The sequence below is a fragment of the Urocitellus parryii genome, chromosome 4 (genome assembly GCF_045843805.1).
Source record: "Urocitellus parryii isolate mUroPar1 chromosome 4, mUroPar1.hap1, whole genome shotgun sequence".
Classification (NCBI taxonomy): domain Eukaryota; kingdom Metazoa; phylum Chordata; class Mammalia; order Rodentia; family Sciuridae; genus Urocitellus; species Urocitellus parryii.
The window spans coordinates 31,453,938-31,470,212 of record NC_135534.1 but is presented as its reverse complement, the minus strand read 5'-3'; the positions used below and the strand labels follow the sequence as shown (position 1 = coordinate 31,470,212).

The window sequence follows — 16,275 nt, the reverse complement described above, 5'->3', positions numbered from 1 at the left end:
TAAAATGTGCGTCTACAGAGGGCAAATGGCAGATGCCCAACGGGCAGCTTCTGCTGTGATTGTTGGCTGGGTCAATGTGGAGCATGGTTCAGGCCTGGGCCATGTAGATCGAGGAGGCCATAAATTGGGGTTTGGACAACACTCGGCCTTGGCATTTGTAGAGAACACCCTTAGAACAGCTTGAATGGGCTGTAGCCCCAGCTCTCTGACCCCCTCCCAGCCACCAGAGGAAAAAGGTAGAAGAGGAGAATTTCCAGTGGCTGGACACGGGTACCTACTTGAGCTGTCGGGGCTCGCAGTCCAGGCCGGGCAGCAGGAGCCGGGCTGCCTGCCGGATGTCGCCGCTGTCCACTGTGAGGCTGCGGCGGTGCTCTGCATAGGTAATGGCCACGCGCATCCACTCCATCAGCGGTGGCAGCAGCATGAAGGGCCTGGGAGCAGCAGAGAGAGGTCAGGTCTCGGTGGGACGCTTCCTGAAGCAAGGGGGTCCCTTCGGTTCATGTGGTCTCAGAAAATGGCCACGAAGTCAAATCACCCCATAACCTGCAGGCTGCGAGGTGTGGAGGGGACCTGGTCCTTCTGCTCAGAGACCTCAACTGCCCCCCATTCCACAGAAAGCTTGTCAAGGGTCAGGAGGAATTCCCACGATGGCTGTACTAAGCAGAGCTCAGGGTCTATAAATGGCAGTGAAAGGAGGCTGCCAGTGTGCACAATGGAGAATCCTGTCCCTCTAGGGACTCAGTGGCCAGGTTCTCTCTCTGAAGGGGGGAAAGGTGGTCCCCTGAATAGTAGATGCAGACCCAAACTCTAGACACGCTAGTGTCACCTCAGCATCCAAAATACCGTCTTTAACTGCCGTAGAGTGCAACCTTGGTCTTCCAGGGCTGCAGGGCGGCTGGATGAGACGAGACACGTCACACCACACGTTCACAGTTCACGGCCATTGCTCCCTTGGCTGGAGCCCAGGCTGAGGTGGTCCCTACAACCTCCTGGGTCAGCCCAGGGTGGCTCCAGCCTGGTACTCAGGGAGGAGTCGCAGTCCAGAGTCCTATGGGAAGATCAGTCCCAGGAGGCCTCTGTGACACCAAAAGCCCACGGCCATGGTGCAGGACAACTGAAGGGTGGCCAGGAAAGCTGCGGAGTTGCAAGTTCCAGAGGACACCTTTCAAAGCATGCTATGTGCCACCAGGGGGCGCCATTCACGCCATTCATGGTGACTCGATGGTCACCCAGCCTGCTCTGTCCATCCAGAATGGATGGTGTGCTTCCCTCACAGGACCCCAAGAAGGCAGCCCTGGAACCCCTCCCCTCACGGCTGTTCTCTCTGATGACAGCCCAAGAGTTGGCCTCCTGTCTAAGTCCCCAGCCCCTCCTGATGCCCCATCCCACAACCCTTCCTTTTAAGCTAAGCCAGGGAGCAGGCGCCAGGCCAGGGCAGGCAGCCAGGCCCCACACACTCCACTTCCTGATACCCGGGGCTCTCAGGCAGTGGGCCTGTGTGCCACCATCTTTCCGCCTGACACACTCCAAAGCACTCCAGCCAGGAAAAAGATGTGCTCTCTCCCTGCTCAGTTTCTTCAGGTGACCACCAGAGACTGCCCTGTCACTTATCCCATGTCTCTAAAACCTCAGGCTATTGCCATAGTTTTAAAAGTTCCTCTCCTTGAGGGCAAAAGATGCTTAAAACACACACACACACACACACACACACACACACACACAGAAATCAGATGTGACCTTGAAAGTGGCTCTTTTGGGAAGTTATTCTGATGTTCTGGTTCTGCTGCTACAGAAAATCTATCTGGGTTTGTGTCACTGAACACAGTGGACACAGGGAGGCCACAGGCTGGAAAGGCCTCACAGAGTCCTGGCCTTCAAGGAGGCCCAAAGCCTCACTCCACTTTCTCTGGCCCTGAATACCTATTACCAGGACATGGCTGACCAGCAGCCCTTGAGGTTCTCCAGCCCACTCTGCCCACTCCCAAGTCTTCGTCAGAGGGGTCAGTTTTCAACTCTGCCTGTCTAGATTCTATTTGTCCTTCAAGGCCCCATTCTAATGTCACCTCTTTCCAGAAGCCTTCCCAAATTCTCTCTAAAAGCCATCTCTTTCTGCTCTGAAACCCCCTAGACCTCAGTCTTCCAGCAGTAAAGCTGTGTCCCCTGTTCCTGCTAATGTCAGGAGTGGCGCCCTCCTCATCTCTGTATTCTCCAAAGCCTGTGCAACAGATCCTCTGTGAATGTTTGCTGAATGGCTGAAAGTAGGAACGAGCATCAGCGTCACATATTCAGGTCTTCAGTTATGGGCCAAGTCACGTTTCTTCCCAGTTAAGAATGACGTCTGATTTTGAAGGGCACAGTGTTGACTCACTAGAGTAGGAAGTTAGAACTTTATGGGGGAACTTGTGTAATCTAGAGAGGAAAAACAAGCCGTTCACAAATTATCCCTCTGTTTACAAGATCTCCCTTGATTATAACTGCTCATGTGAATTCCCCCTGCCAAATATTTTTTTGTGAATTTCAAAAAAATACCATTCAAAAATTCATTACAAGGCAATAAGACAAGCTCAGAGAGACACTTGTATCTACCAGTCCTCCTAATCTAAGGAGACGACTTTGGTTAAACCATTAGCAGTGGTGACTGACGTGTAAATGAAAAGATAACTGGTGGCTCTGCCAGCCATTCTTTCCTACTGTGGCCAGAAGCCAGGATGATGTGCCAAGTGCGGCTGCTAAAGCTCTAAGTGGGCATCTCCCAGCTGCACTATGGGAAACCCAAGAGGGAGTTTGGGAAATCATGAAGCCTAACCAGATGGTGTCTTGATTCATTCTCCCGCTTCATGCCTCTTAGAACTCAGCACATGAGAAAATGCAGTATTGATAACCTCAGTGGGTGTATGCTGGGGACTGGCTCATGCTGCCTCCATTGTATCATCTTGCTTAGTCACTGGAAAGTTGAGAACCATACTTCCCAGACTCCTTTGCACCTGAGGTTCAACATTCAAATTAGATTTCCCCATGAAGATGCTGCTCATGAGTTCCTATAAGTGACTGTGAGGCAGAGGCCACCTTGGTGTTCCCTCTGTTTTTGTTAGTAAATGAGGTCATGAAAGCATCAGGTCTTTTTTTCCCCCTACGTACAGAACATTCCAATGTCTACGTACTTTCTTCCTTGTGTTCCAGAGGCAGTGCAGTGGTGGTAAAAGCAGCAAAGACTTCCTGATTCTGGCTTTAAGGTGTTGTCCTTGCAGCTATTCCTGAAGGCTCAGTCTAGAATCTGCTCCTGAGGCCCTTCGTGTAATTCTGTTAGTGCCCAATACCCTTCATTAAATCCCTTCCTACTTAAAATACCTAGTGTGGTTTCTGTTTCCTGAATTAAACACTGATCAATACTCTTACAATTCAGAGAAATTTAGATCATCCCTCTGCTTCTGGGTAGTGGTTAATACCCATCCACTGCCAAATAAGGCTGTACCTGCCCCCGTCAGACTTTGTCAGGCCTTTCTCCTTAGCAAATTCACTCCCTGGCCTGAGGTCCTGGAACAGGTGAAGAGATAAGCGATTCACAGGCTTTCTCAGCAACATGCCCCTGGGGGTTATGGGTTTCAGGATGCTGTTTCCTTTCTGGTAATTTCAACTAGCCCACTGAGCATGTTGAGTAGAGCTGGCCTACATTACTGGACATTCTGGAAAATCCCTATAAAAATTCCCATCTGCAATGGCCATGACTGTGTTCTACGTTCAGGGTGAAAGGGCCTGGAGGAGCAAGGCTGAGGACCACTGATGCATGTGCTTTCCTCAAGATCTCTCTGCCTTGTTCCTTCCCAAAGCAGAAGGCCATTTCCCACTTCTTGCCTCTACCAGGCCTAAGCCCAGTTGCAAGTCTTTCTGTGCCAGAGTGTAGGGGTCAGGACCAGGAAATCTGCCTTGCCCAGTCCTTCTGCCTCATGAGTTTCTCTCTGCCTGGGTCTGATAACTCAAGAGTAGTGGTTCTCAGATGGTTTTGGTTTCAGGACACTTTTCATTCTTCTAAAAATTAACAAGAACCTCAAAGAGATTTTAGGTGTGTTATTCGATTGATGCATGACCATCAGAAATTGAAACCGAGAAAATGCTAAAACGCATGAATCTATAACTAACTCCACATCCCATTAGCTGTTAGAGTGACATCACCATTGCATCACATGGTCTCTGGAAACCCCTCTCTCCCATGACAAGGATGAAAATACAAATAACATCTTATTTTTTTTTTTGGTACAGGGGATTGAATCTGCTCTTGAGGCCCTTGAACTAGGCAAGTGCTCTGAGCTATACCCTCAGCCCTTTATATTTTATTTTGAAACAAGGTCTTGTTAAGTTGCTGAGGTTGGCCTTGAACTTGAGATTCTCCTGCTTTAGCTTCCAGAGTGGCTGGGATTACAGGTGGGGGCCACTGTGTCTGGCTGCAAATAGTATCTTCTGAAAACAAGCTGTGGACTCCTAGAAAGAGTCTCTGGGACCACACTGGAAGGACCTCAGACTTAAAAGACCATGGCAGATCCCTAAGATAACACTGCTTGGGGTGGACAGGCAGCAGAGGCATGGGGCAGGACTCTCTCCCCTGGTGGCACAAGATCTGGGGAAAATGCCAGGGTGGCATATGGTTTGCATGCACAATCCTGGCACAGGGATCTGAGGCTCCTAGACCCCTTCCCTGAGGCTTCCTCTGGGAGAAAGTTCTAGTTTCTTCAATACAATTGAACTTGGGCATATCATTTCTCTCCTCGGGCCTGTTTTTCTATTGAGAAAGTGGTGAAGTTAGTGGCTTCTAGACTTTTTCAATGATGAAAACCCCTCCCCTCTTGTTTCAGTGATTCCACATGAAAGTAGCTGTGCCTTCTGCAGAGTTCAAGTGCGCGGGCTCTGGGGCATTCCCAATGACTCAAACAGTGTGACTCCATGCATGTTGGCTCCCCTCTCCCAGCCTCAGTTGCCTCATGAGCAAAAGGGGTCTAAATCAGAAAACCACCTCCTAAGATGGTGGGATACATGTATGCAAAGTGCTGAGCTCAGTGATTGGAACGTGGTCGTTCTCTGCAAACCTGAACTATGACTGCGAGTTTAGTATCTGTTGATAGAGAAAACACACAACAGCAACAAAGGCCATAGGAATCTGGTTCTATTAAATGCCTCAGCCCCAGCCCTCCCAGTCCAGCCAACCACCCCGCCTCCTCCCTGACAGCAAGTATAAACACGTAAAGCCAGCAGAAGCCTGCCTGCGAGCGGCCCACCAGTGCTCAGCCCGGCTCATAAACCAGAGAAAACAAATGCAACCACTATGCTGAGTGTGGGCTGCGGGCTCTCTGGCAGCACCGGCTCTCCGCCTTGGCAGCAAAGAAACAGAGACAGGAGACCCAGGTGTCACTACTACTGTTCGGTTTCTCTTCATCTCTCCCTTGACATGAATCACGTCAATGAGCCCAACAGTATTGATCTGAAGGCTTCTAAGGCCCCTCACTAGGACCCATTTTCCCCCTTAAGAAAAAAAAAAAGAGAGAATACACTTCTTAAGGTCTTGGTTTTAAGAGGTCCCTGCAGCCTGGGGCGGGGCTGGGGAGGGGAACCCTGCCTACTCCACGAATGTATGATTTATTGGGATTACAGTCCTATAAGCAGTGTCTTAACAACATGGAACAGGAAATGCCTCCGATTTCCAGCTTAAAGCAGGCTCTGTTCAGGTGGGTAGGGCCTGGGGCAAGAGTCAGGTTGGCAGATGGGCAAAGGCCGGTAACTGGAGGCCAAGTAACTGAGCCCCAGGCAGGAGGATGCCTTGTGCCTCTATCCCCAATCTAATGTGCTGAGTGTCCACAGCCAGCAGCTTAGTCCCCCTCTGTGCCCTAGAGGAACTGGGCACAAAGACTGCATGTGTTGGCTGGGAAGGGCCATGAGACCAGGCCCAAGCTTGGCCTTGGGAAGCAGGGCCACCCCCGGTTTCACTCCCCGCCCCCTCCGGCTGTGTGCACTGCCACTCTGGGGTGCGGGCCTGATTTCCTGGGCTGCAGGTAGGGGAGGCACATCACGCCTTGCTCCCTCAGGAGATTTCCCCATCAGCCTCTCAGTTCGGCCCGCCCCTCCTGAAAGCATCCGAGGAGCCCAGGAAAGCATGAGCCAGAGAGGCACAAGTGATGATCAAGGGAGGGGGCCTCCACCAAGCTTCCCACCCCTCAGACCTAAATTCTTCTGCCAACTTTGCTCCACCTTAAGTGGGAGTCAGAGGCAAGCTCGGGGTTGAACAGGGTCAGGTCCCCTCACGCTCCCCGCTTCTCACAGATCTTCCTGTGAAACACGCTGCTCCCACGCCCCTCCCCATCTTGCTGTCTGGGCTGGGTCTGGAGGTGGAAGTAGTACTGCAAAGATGGCCCGGTTTTCCCAATCAAGCGGTGGCTCCACAAACACAGACTTCTCTGAGAAGGTCGGGGTTGGCTTGGAGTGCTGGCCCTGAGGCCCTCTCCGTGGCTTCCCCGAGATTTCCACAGAGCCACTGTGGCCCAAAACCAAGCCAAAACATCCATGTAGAATAAAACCAACATTGTCCCACCGAAGTCAGATTCCACTCCCAGCACAAAGGAAGCAATTCTAGTCCGGCTCACATCTTGGACTAATTATTTTTCTAGAATTGCTGGGTAAACCAGAATGGTTTGGCTCAGCTTAGAGTCAGCGTTGGGCATGTTTCTCTCTTCGGACCCCCAGGCCTGTCTCACCCTGCCCGAGTCAGGCTGCTGGGCAGCTGACCTGTGATAGAAACTGTGTGTGTGGTCAGGTGACTTCCGTTTGAGGTGGGGCTTTAGACTTTCTGTGGGGGAAAATATACTTTTCTTATTAAGACTCATATGAAACAGATTAGAGGTGCCTGATAAAACTTGCCCAGACATGCATTTGATAATTTCTAGTTTTTTTTTTTTTTTTCCCCCCACTGTTGGGGTTGATGTGCATGCCAAGCACTTATTCTACCTTTGCCACATGCCCGACCCTATAGGGTCATTTATTTATTTTGAACAAGGTCTCACTAATGTTCAGGCTGGCTGTGGGCTCCTGGGCTTGAGCAATCTTCCTGCCTCAGCCTCGCTAGTGGCTGAGACTAGTGAGACTACAGGTGTGCACCACCACACCTGGCTGGGGATACATGTGGAGAGCCATTTAGAACCCACCTGAATCATGATGAGCTGGGAGTCATTGTCCTGCTTTTGTCCCATGGTTGCCCTGGATGTCTTAAGGGCAGCCTGACTGCAGTGGGATGGAGGTCAACTGTGTGACACAATCGGGGTACGTAGGAATAAGAGGAAACCACTCACAACCAGCACGTACTGTACAGCTCGTACAGCACACCAGGCACTGTTTTACATCTATTGACTGATTTACTCCTCTTACCTGCTTTGTGAAGCTGGTATTATCACAATGCCTACGTTACATCTGGGGAAACTGAGGGCTAAAGAGGTGAAGAGATTTGCCTCACATCACGCACCTAGCCAGTGGCAGCGCTGGGCTATAAACCCAGGCAGCGTGCCTCGAGTCTGAGATCCTGGACGTACACTCACTGACATGGGTCAGTCATCTGGCCCTGGTTTGCATCATCTTAGAGATGACGAGTTTCAGGCACTGTAACCTCATATAGTAACTTCAGATGATGTGACTTAGTCTTTTGACTTGTATGGGGCAAAAGTGCACCCATACAACTATTCTTTTTTCACTTTTAGCATGGTACTCAATAAATTAGACCTGGAACCCTTCCTTATAAAACAGGTTTGTGTGACATGGTTCTGCCCCACCGCAGGCTTGTTTATAGTAGGCTGGGTTAAGCCAGGATCTTCAGTGGGTTGGGCTTGTATTAAGCACGACATGCACTTTCCACTTACAGCATTTGCAACTTGTGGTGGGTTTATTGGGATGTACCCCATCGCACACTGAGGAAGATCTGCAATGTGTCACCCAACATGGACCACTCTTCAGAGGGAAGAGTGGCTACGGCCATCAGCACAAGGACAACCAGGCAGGAGGTAGAACTTCTGTGTCAACACTGTGTTAGGTCTCTTGGCTAAAGACCCTTTGCCCCCAGGTCCCTCTGCCTGGCCCATGCTGCCGTCAGGCAGCGGGTGGTCCTCTCCCTCCCCCCAGCCAGCTCTGCAGGTCTCTGTTCTCTCCTCCAGCTCTGCACTCTGCCGCCACACAGTACTAACCCAATTTGTAACGCTTTCATTTGTTTCTGTGGGGTTTTGTCTGCTTTCTCCTTTGAACTATAATTTTTCTGAGGGCAGAGGCTATTTTGCTCACTGGTGTCTCCCCATCCCTCAGCACAGGAACCCACCAGGAACTCAATTATTGAATACCTAAGTAAGGCCAGGCACGTTTGCCATCCTGGAGGCCGGATCCTCGGCTGCCAGCATGTTCCCAGGGCTCTGTTCTTACTCCAGAGCTCTCTTATGAAGGGGGAACTACTTCATCTCTGGTTCCTGGAGGCTTGGGTAGACTTGGGTATTGGCAAATGATTTTCTTTTTCTTTTTCTTTTTTCCCCTTAAAGTATATTTTTATTGGTAGATGGATACAATACCTTCATTTATTTATTTATTTTTTAATGTGGTGCTGAGAATGGAACCCAGCCCTCACACATGCTAGGCAAAGGCTCTACCACTGAGCTACAACCTCAGCCCTGGCAAAAGGTTTTCTTCAGATAAAATGAAAATAATTTCCAGATAAAAAGAGAACTGTTTCACATGAGAGCTTCCCAATCAGGAACATGTGACAGCTCAGGGCTAGGCAGTCTTTGAGAAGGTGGCTGGGATGTTGGGGTGGAATTCTGCTGGGGAAGGAAAAAGGTAGATGTGGTTGTGCTATCTCCGTGAGCCCTTAGGCCTTGGTGGAGGATAGACAGCCACCTTTCCCTTGGTGGCTGGGACTGTCTCTGGGTGGGTGAGATGGGCTACATTCCAGTGGGGAGTGCACTGGGCCACTGCCCCTTTACCCTTTCCCATGCAGCAGGGAAGGCCGTGCCTGAGCCTTGCAAGGTGCAGGGCATCTGCCCCATTTCCCAGGCCACAACTTCCCAGCATGACTGCCTAGAGGGTGGGTGGCTGGTCCAGCAGGCCAGGGTATCACCACGTCCCACACACTGGATGGAGCAGTGTAACAGCAGGCCTCCTCTACTTCCTGGGGATGTGGCTCTCTTGGCTAATGGGTCACATCTCACCTACAGGGCCCCCTGGCTGCCATCTGTCAGAGACTTGTTTTCTTCTTCCTTGCTTGGGGTCTGTGGTAACTGACCAGAGACCACAGCTCTTTCACTATCTGAAAGCCAGAGAAGTGAGGGCCTCTAACCTGCTCAAATACACTTCCCTTCCATGAGCACTTGCCTCTGCCAACAAGGCAACCTTGGGAGAACCCCAGGGTTCACCCGCCCTGCTTCGCTCATCTAGTGGGACAGGGATGGGGGTCTTTCTGTTCAAATGCCAGGCTGTGGGACAGGGATGGGATCTTTTGTCTAGGCTCTAGGAAAAGGTAATACTGTTCAAATTCAGCCGAGTGTAATCTCACAGCACCTCTGTCTGAGGCTGAAAGATGACCCATGTTACATGAAAAGCTTCTGGAAACTTCTGAGGAAAAGCAAAAGCATGCAGCTCTCAAGGCTGAAAAGGATCATGCATGTAAGAAATTCTTAACAGGCAAATAGTGGCTTTGTTGATGGAGATGGGGCACTGGGAATGGGTCTGTATCCGAAAAGAGAAAGAACCGGCTCCTAGGGTGGGGCCTTGACTCTATTTTCTGCATGCACATCCCAACTGCAGCCTCAGGTAAAGCTCCAGCGTGGGCTTTTAAGCTGCACACCATCACTGCTGGGATTTGCTGAGGGCCTAGTACATGCCAAGAAAGCACGAGGCCATTTACTATACTATCTCTAATCCTTACAGCCACCCTGCAAGGGAGGTATATTATTAGAATATATTGCACAAAAGTGAAAACTGACCAAGACTAGTTAGCTAGTCAATGGTGGTTTTTCTGCCCTTAATAAAAACAAAATGAACACCCTAGGATCTGTCATGATACCAACCTGTGGAGGAAACGCCCCCCTGGCCCGCAGAGAACCAGAAGGAGGCATTATTGAGCACCTGTGCCTTGGGTTCATGTCACCAATCTGCCCAAACTTCAGCTTTTGTACTCAAAGCCTTATCAGGCCCCAAAGTTGGCTGGGACTGCAGGCTGGACCCCAAAGCTTCAGCTGGACCCCAAGTTTAAGAAGGCTTAAGAGTTTCCTTCCAAACCTACCAATGGTAAGGAGTGTGGAGTCACAGCTATCAGAGGTGCTGGTGTTGGGGGAGGAGAGAATTCTGAAGAGCTGCTTGGCAGGCAAGTAGGAGCAGGCCAGAAAGCAGCCCAGCCTGGCTCCCGACAGGCCTCAGCTCCCATCCTGCCCCCATCCTCAGGGGCCAAAAAATCTCCAGCTCAGCCTCAGAAGCTGCCTTAAGAAAGCAAAATCAATTCGCTTTAGAGCTGGGATTTCCCTGCACCAAGGCGCTCTTAGAATCCTGGAGGACTATGGACAAAGGGGATTGTTCCTGCCTGTGTTAGAAAAACACTCCAAACCAACACGAAGCCTGGGGCCCCGGCAGTTCCCAGTCCTCTTTTCTGTGAGGACTAGCGGGTACAACAATGGGACAGGAAGTTGTATGCACCCGGCAGCCCCCTGGGGGCACTTGTCCCCGGCTAGGATCCCATCTTGTCTTCCTGCTGTTATCTGGCACCGCCACTTCCTTTGTCTGCTCCAAATCCCTGGCTTGCTCCTTCCCTTATGCTGGGCAGATGCCCAGCTGGCCACCCAGAGACAGCAAACTCAAATCTGATGGGAAAGAGGCCCCAAGTTGCTGGGCACTAGCGGCCCAGGGCACACTGGGAAGAGGAAGTGCTGACTGAGAGACCCAGTCCCTGAGTCTGGACCTCGCTTTCTGGGAGGGGAGGATTTACCACAGTGTGAAGTCACTGCATGAGCACAATCCAAAATCCGGCCTGAGCTCAGCTGCCTCTTCCCTGCTGTGACCTTGGGCATGCATTGGACCCTCTGGGCCTCAGCCTGCTCATTCGTAAATGGGAATGGAAGCAGCTTCCCTTAAGAGCTGTGGTGCAGATCAGCTAGGACGCTGTATAATGTGCTTCACAGGCCCTAAAGCTTTGTCTTGATGCCTCTAGTCCGTGCAAAATAACCAGATCATATCACTCCCAGGTTGGTAATGGCAGCCCATTATGCATAGGCTGCATGGCCAAACCCGCGAGCACCAGCGACATGATACACCATTGACTACAGAGAGTGCCTGACACTTGGTGTGCTTGGTGTTTGATCCCATGGCAGAGAAAAATCCAGGTTGTTTAGTTCTTTGAAATCCTTGGGTGGTGGGTTTGTAGAAGTCTTTGTTCAAACCAATCTCTTGGGGACATCTGGTTTACCTCATCCTCTCTGTCACTCACCTGGTTCCTGGGCTACCAGGAACTTATCTGATCCGAGTTAAGGTGAAAATAAGGGCAGGGACCGAGGAAGGAGGTATATAAGTAAGAGAGAGAGAAAATATGCAATTCTGAGTAGATACAACTTTTAAATTCACCAATGTTTTTGGATTATTTGTGCATTAAACAAGATTTAGCTATTTTAGTCCTTCCATAGGTTTATGATAATAGTAATGATACTGATGTGAGCAGCTACCATATATGGGGAGCTTATTCTGTGACAAGCCCTTTTCATGTATTACCTCATCTGATCCCCACAAAATCCTTTTGGAAGTAGGTCAAGTCATTTTCCGTTTCAAGCTGGGGAAATGGTAGCTTGGGAAATTAAATAACTTGCCCAAAGTCACATAACTAGTAAATGACAGAGCAGGGACCCCATATTATAGCCTAACTCTTAAGGAGCTGAACCATGAGTCTCTACTGCCTATTTTGTGAACTGAACAAAATACTGTGTGCCAGGGACTATTCTATGTGCTGAGGACCTCAGGAATAAGGCAGATCTGTGGTCTTTCCATTATAGGGGTCGGGGAGGGATAGGCAAGTAAACAATTACTTAAGAAAGGCAATTTCAGAGAGAAAACAAGAGGGTGAGGTGATGGAGAACAGCTGGGGTAGGCGGGACAGCTCCCTGGGTGCACTGTACACTACCAACAAGTCGCTTTGGAAGTTACTGGATACGCCAGCCTGGGGAATACATGGAAGCAAGTTCTTAACTCACCCAATAGCTATTATTTCATTTACTTCCATTTTGGGTAAACAGATGGAAATTTAATGCACAGAAAGGGGGAGAGGAAGAGAAAAAAGAGCTTAACATTGCAAATCTTCTTCAAATGGTATTTAGGGGAATCACAAGTCAGTAGCATAAAGCCACCACTGCCATCATCTCTATTATTTGATAAGAAAACACTTTCGCAAGCTGAGCAAAAGATTAACGAGCCTGCTTCTTTAGACTGAACACACAGCCTATCGGTGGGTGCCTCTGATTTATGTAAAAAGCTCTTCGAGGGGAGCACTCCCCCTTGTGCATCTGGAAGGGAACAAAGAGGTGCCTGTCCTCACAATGGGGCCTTGCTTGTGTCGGGGCTGCTTGCCCAGAACTTGGGGTTCCACCCAAAGAAGCAGGCTTGGATCTCCACTTTAATGGGGAAAAAACATTAAGGCTGACTTAATCAGATCAAGAGTCAGAGGAGGAGGGGCTGGACTTGACCCTGAGACCCCAGCGCTGTGAGGATGCGCTTCTCCACTGGAAACCTCTGACCTGCAGCCTGACCTTGAACCATTTGCTCAACAACAATCAGTGCTGGCTTAGGGAAAGAACTAAGTTTTGTTTGTTTTGTTTTTGCAGTGCTGGGGACTGAACCCACTAAGTTACATCCCCAGTCTTTTTTATTTATTTTGAGATAGGGTCTCACTGAGTTGCTCAGGCTGGCTTTGAACTTGCCATCCTCCTGCCTCAGTCTCCTGAGTTGCTGGGATTACAGGCGTGCATCAATGCACCTGGCTAAGTTTTGTGTTTCTGAAATGTGGATCCATTTCTGTCATGAAACATGTGCTTTGAAATACCAGAAGTCCTTCTGTGACTTTTGCTGCTGAAGTCACCCTACCCATTTGAATCTCTTGTAGCTGTCCCTCAAGGCCCAGGTAGCCTGCTCCACACCCCCTCCCTCAACTACTCCAGCCTTTCCAAAGACCCTCCAGAATGTGGTGAAGGTGACGAGACGACCACAGAGACAGACTGTGCCAGATACTGTTCTAAGTGTTTCACGTACATTAATAATGAACACTACCTCACCCTGAGGAAGCTGGCACAACCGGGGCTTGGGACCTAAATGACATGCAGGAGGCTGGATAGCTCACAAGCCCCTGAGCTGGGATTTGGATCCAGCAGACCGAGGGCTGACCTACTAATGCTCTGTCCTGCCGCTGAGCTTCCTCTTTACATGGGCTGTGGCTTTTGCTCACTTCTTATTTCTCTCTTGTTTTTCTTGCCCTCATTAGGCTACAGACTCAGACACTGAAGCCAGTCTTTAAAATTCTCATTTATCCCTTCTCCACTGGTCAACAGAAGTACAGGGAGAAATATGAGTTAATAAGTAAAGCGCTTCCAGTGTGTCTGTCCTTAATGTGTGCTCTCTAATGGTGGCTGTGACTCGCTGTTGTCATGGTGTTTATAATAGTGGTAACGCTATTCCTAGTTGTATCATTAATCATTATTATTAATGGTAGTGGTCATATCAGCAGTACTCTTGGTAGTGGTATGAAGAATGGAAGTAGTAGTCTCACTGACCCAGATGTCACCTGAGAACCACATTTTAAGAACTGCCACACTAAAGCTACATATCTCTGGATGCTTGATATTAGTCAGATTGGACAATGCAAATCTGTGGAAAAAAGATGAACTTTCCAACAAGAGGTCTGATTTGAACAAAACCCACATTTTAAAGTGAGGTATACAGCAAAATTTGGGCATTGAATGGATATTTGATGTTCATAAGAATTATTCTCTATTTGAGGTCTGATAATTGTTCTGACCTTTTAGTGAAACATATTGAAATATTTATTTACAAAGGACATGATTTCTGGTGCTTGCTTTCTGGATATATGCTATCATACATAGATACCACTGTCTGGATAGTTGATACTATTAAGCAATTAGTGTTCATTTTGTGCTGGTGTGACAATGGTTACATTTTTAACCTTTATCTTTTAAAAATACAAACTAAAATATTTATAAACTAAATATGATGTTAGCATTCATTGCAGAATAACCTGAGGTTTGGGAAATGGCTGAATGAGATGATTATCTGTGAGTTGAAAACTGTTGAAAGTGAGTGATAGTAGACACACAGGTGTCTATTACAACTACTTTATCAGTGTATGTTTGAAATTTTCCATAATAAAAAGTTTGAAAATAAATGCAGAGAGAGGCTATTCCGAATGCCAAATGGGTCATCTAAATTTATTTATGATCATTATAATAACAGGAGGAAGATGGCGGCCACCATTTAATCGGCACTTTCTAAAGTGTCAGGCGCTGTACTGCCTCATTTAACCAGAGTAGCCACCCTGCTGTAGCCATTATTTTGCTGATGAGAAAATGGAGGCCCAGGAAGAAAAGCTGAAGTGTCATGCTGCTAGGAGATGGCACACCTGCAACGACCCAAGGGCCTTGTGGAAGCTTCCATCACTGGGCAGCCTCCGAAGCCACGGGTAGGGGCTTCAGGTAGAGTGGGTGAAACCTACACTGCCTCCAAGGCTTCCAGACTCTGTTCACATACTTGCTGGAAACTTCTGGGCTAGCATGACAGGGATCAAGGCAGCTGAGAGGTGGACCAGACATACATTTATCTTCTCCCAGGATCTTACCTGGACCACAACCTCAACTTCTGAGCGTGCCCCAAGAGCCCCAGCAAAAGAACTCTGTGGGAAATGGGGACTAAGATTAGTATCACAGCAGCTTCATGTCCCTCCTGAAGCTGCCTGGTGGTGCAGGGCCACATCACACTGTGATGGGCTGTGTGTCTGGGTGGGTCTTGGTGGGGCTCTCCCTCAAGCACAAGGCACACAGTGACAAGGAGCTTCTGGACCCTCTACTGCCTCCTTCCCAGGGAGACTCACACTCTGGGAAGAGGAATAAAACCTACCCATCAGAAATAGCTGGACTGTGGGAGTGGGGACCTTCTTGGCCGTAAGCTCAGAACTCCCCTCACTTTGGTCCTCAAAGCCCTGGCTCTCTGGAGCTTCATTCTCTGCCACACTGCCCGTTACCTCTCCTGGGTACCTGTTTCTTCTTGCCACATGGTCACTGCCTATGTGGCTCCCTCTGTCTAACATAAATCAGCTAAAAATCATAGGAGTGAATACTTAGCACGCTTTGTGTCCCAGGACAGTTCTGAAAGTCTGCTCACTCATCTCCCCTCACCTCCTGGGTGACAGTGAGAACTCCTGATAACTATCCATAGAACCTGGGCCTTGACAATTTTACTGACTGGCTGGAGGTTCTACGGAGCAGTAGGGTACAGTTTGAAGGCTGGCCTTGGGACAGCAGTTCCCTCCTCAGGCCTACTTCAGCTGGAGTCGTGACACCAGCTAGTCATGACGCTAGGCTCCATCCCAGCCTGGGCTCTCCCAGCTTATGTCCTGGACACTGGCAGGCCCCAGGCCTCCCTCCACAGAGGGTCACCATGCAGGACTAGGACAGGCTGGGGCTTAAGCAGGACAGGTCAGATGGTGGCCCACCACCATGGCCGCTCTTCCTGGCTGTCACTCCTCCAGCGCCCCTGGAAGCAGAGGACTGGTTCAGCTCCCCTCATTCCTGAACCTCTAGCCATGTGTCTCTCTCCTTTCTTGCTGCTTGATGACACTATTACCCAGGTATTTTTAGGGATTTAGTATTGAAATTTTAAAAATTAGAACTTTTGTCCCTAATGGTGGTTCCAATTTTCTCTTGAGTCTAATACTCAACTGAAATGATTCATGGAAAAATACCTTTGCAAGCAGTTGATTTGTGCCACAGACTGTGGCTTTAGATAATTTGGCATCTAAACACACATGTGTGTGTTACCACCAGAGCTCAGCTGTGACACCACATGCAGATAAGCCGCAGAGAAACCCGATGCTGTGTGTCAGAGCCCTGGGGCTGGGAACTCCTGGGGGAAAGCCAGAAGCTGCTTCTACACAGAGACAGAGCCACGTCACGGCCTCAGGGCCAAGAGGCCCAGCCCCGGGCAGCAGGCCTGGAGGAGCTCTTGTCC

At 49.4% G+C, this 16,275-nt stretch overlaps 1 protein-coding gene across 1 annotated transcript in view; it reads right to left on the bottom strand.

The window, feature by feature from the left end:
- Positions 1 to 16,275, bottom strand: part of Abtb2 (ankyrin repeat and BTB domain containing 2) — a 162,554-nt gene that overhangs the window by 16,869 nt on the left and 129,410 nt on the right. The window contains exon 4 of the mRNA XM_026405110.2: positions 279 to 431. Within this exon, the coding sequence (XP_026260895.1) occupies positions 279 to 431 (153 nt within the window). The remainder of the gene's footprint in view (positions 1 to 278; positions 432 to 16,275) is intronic.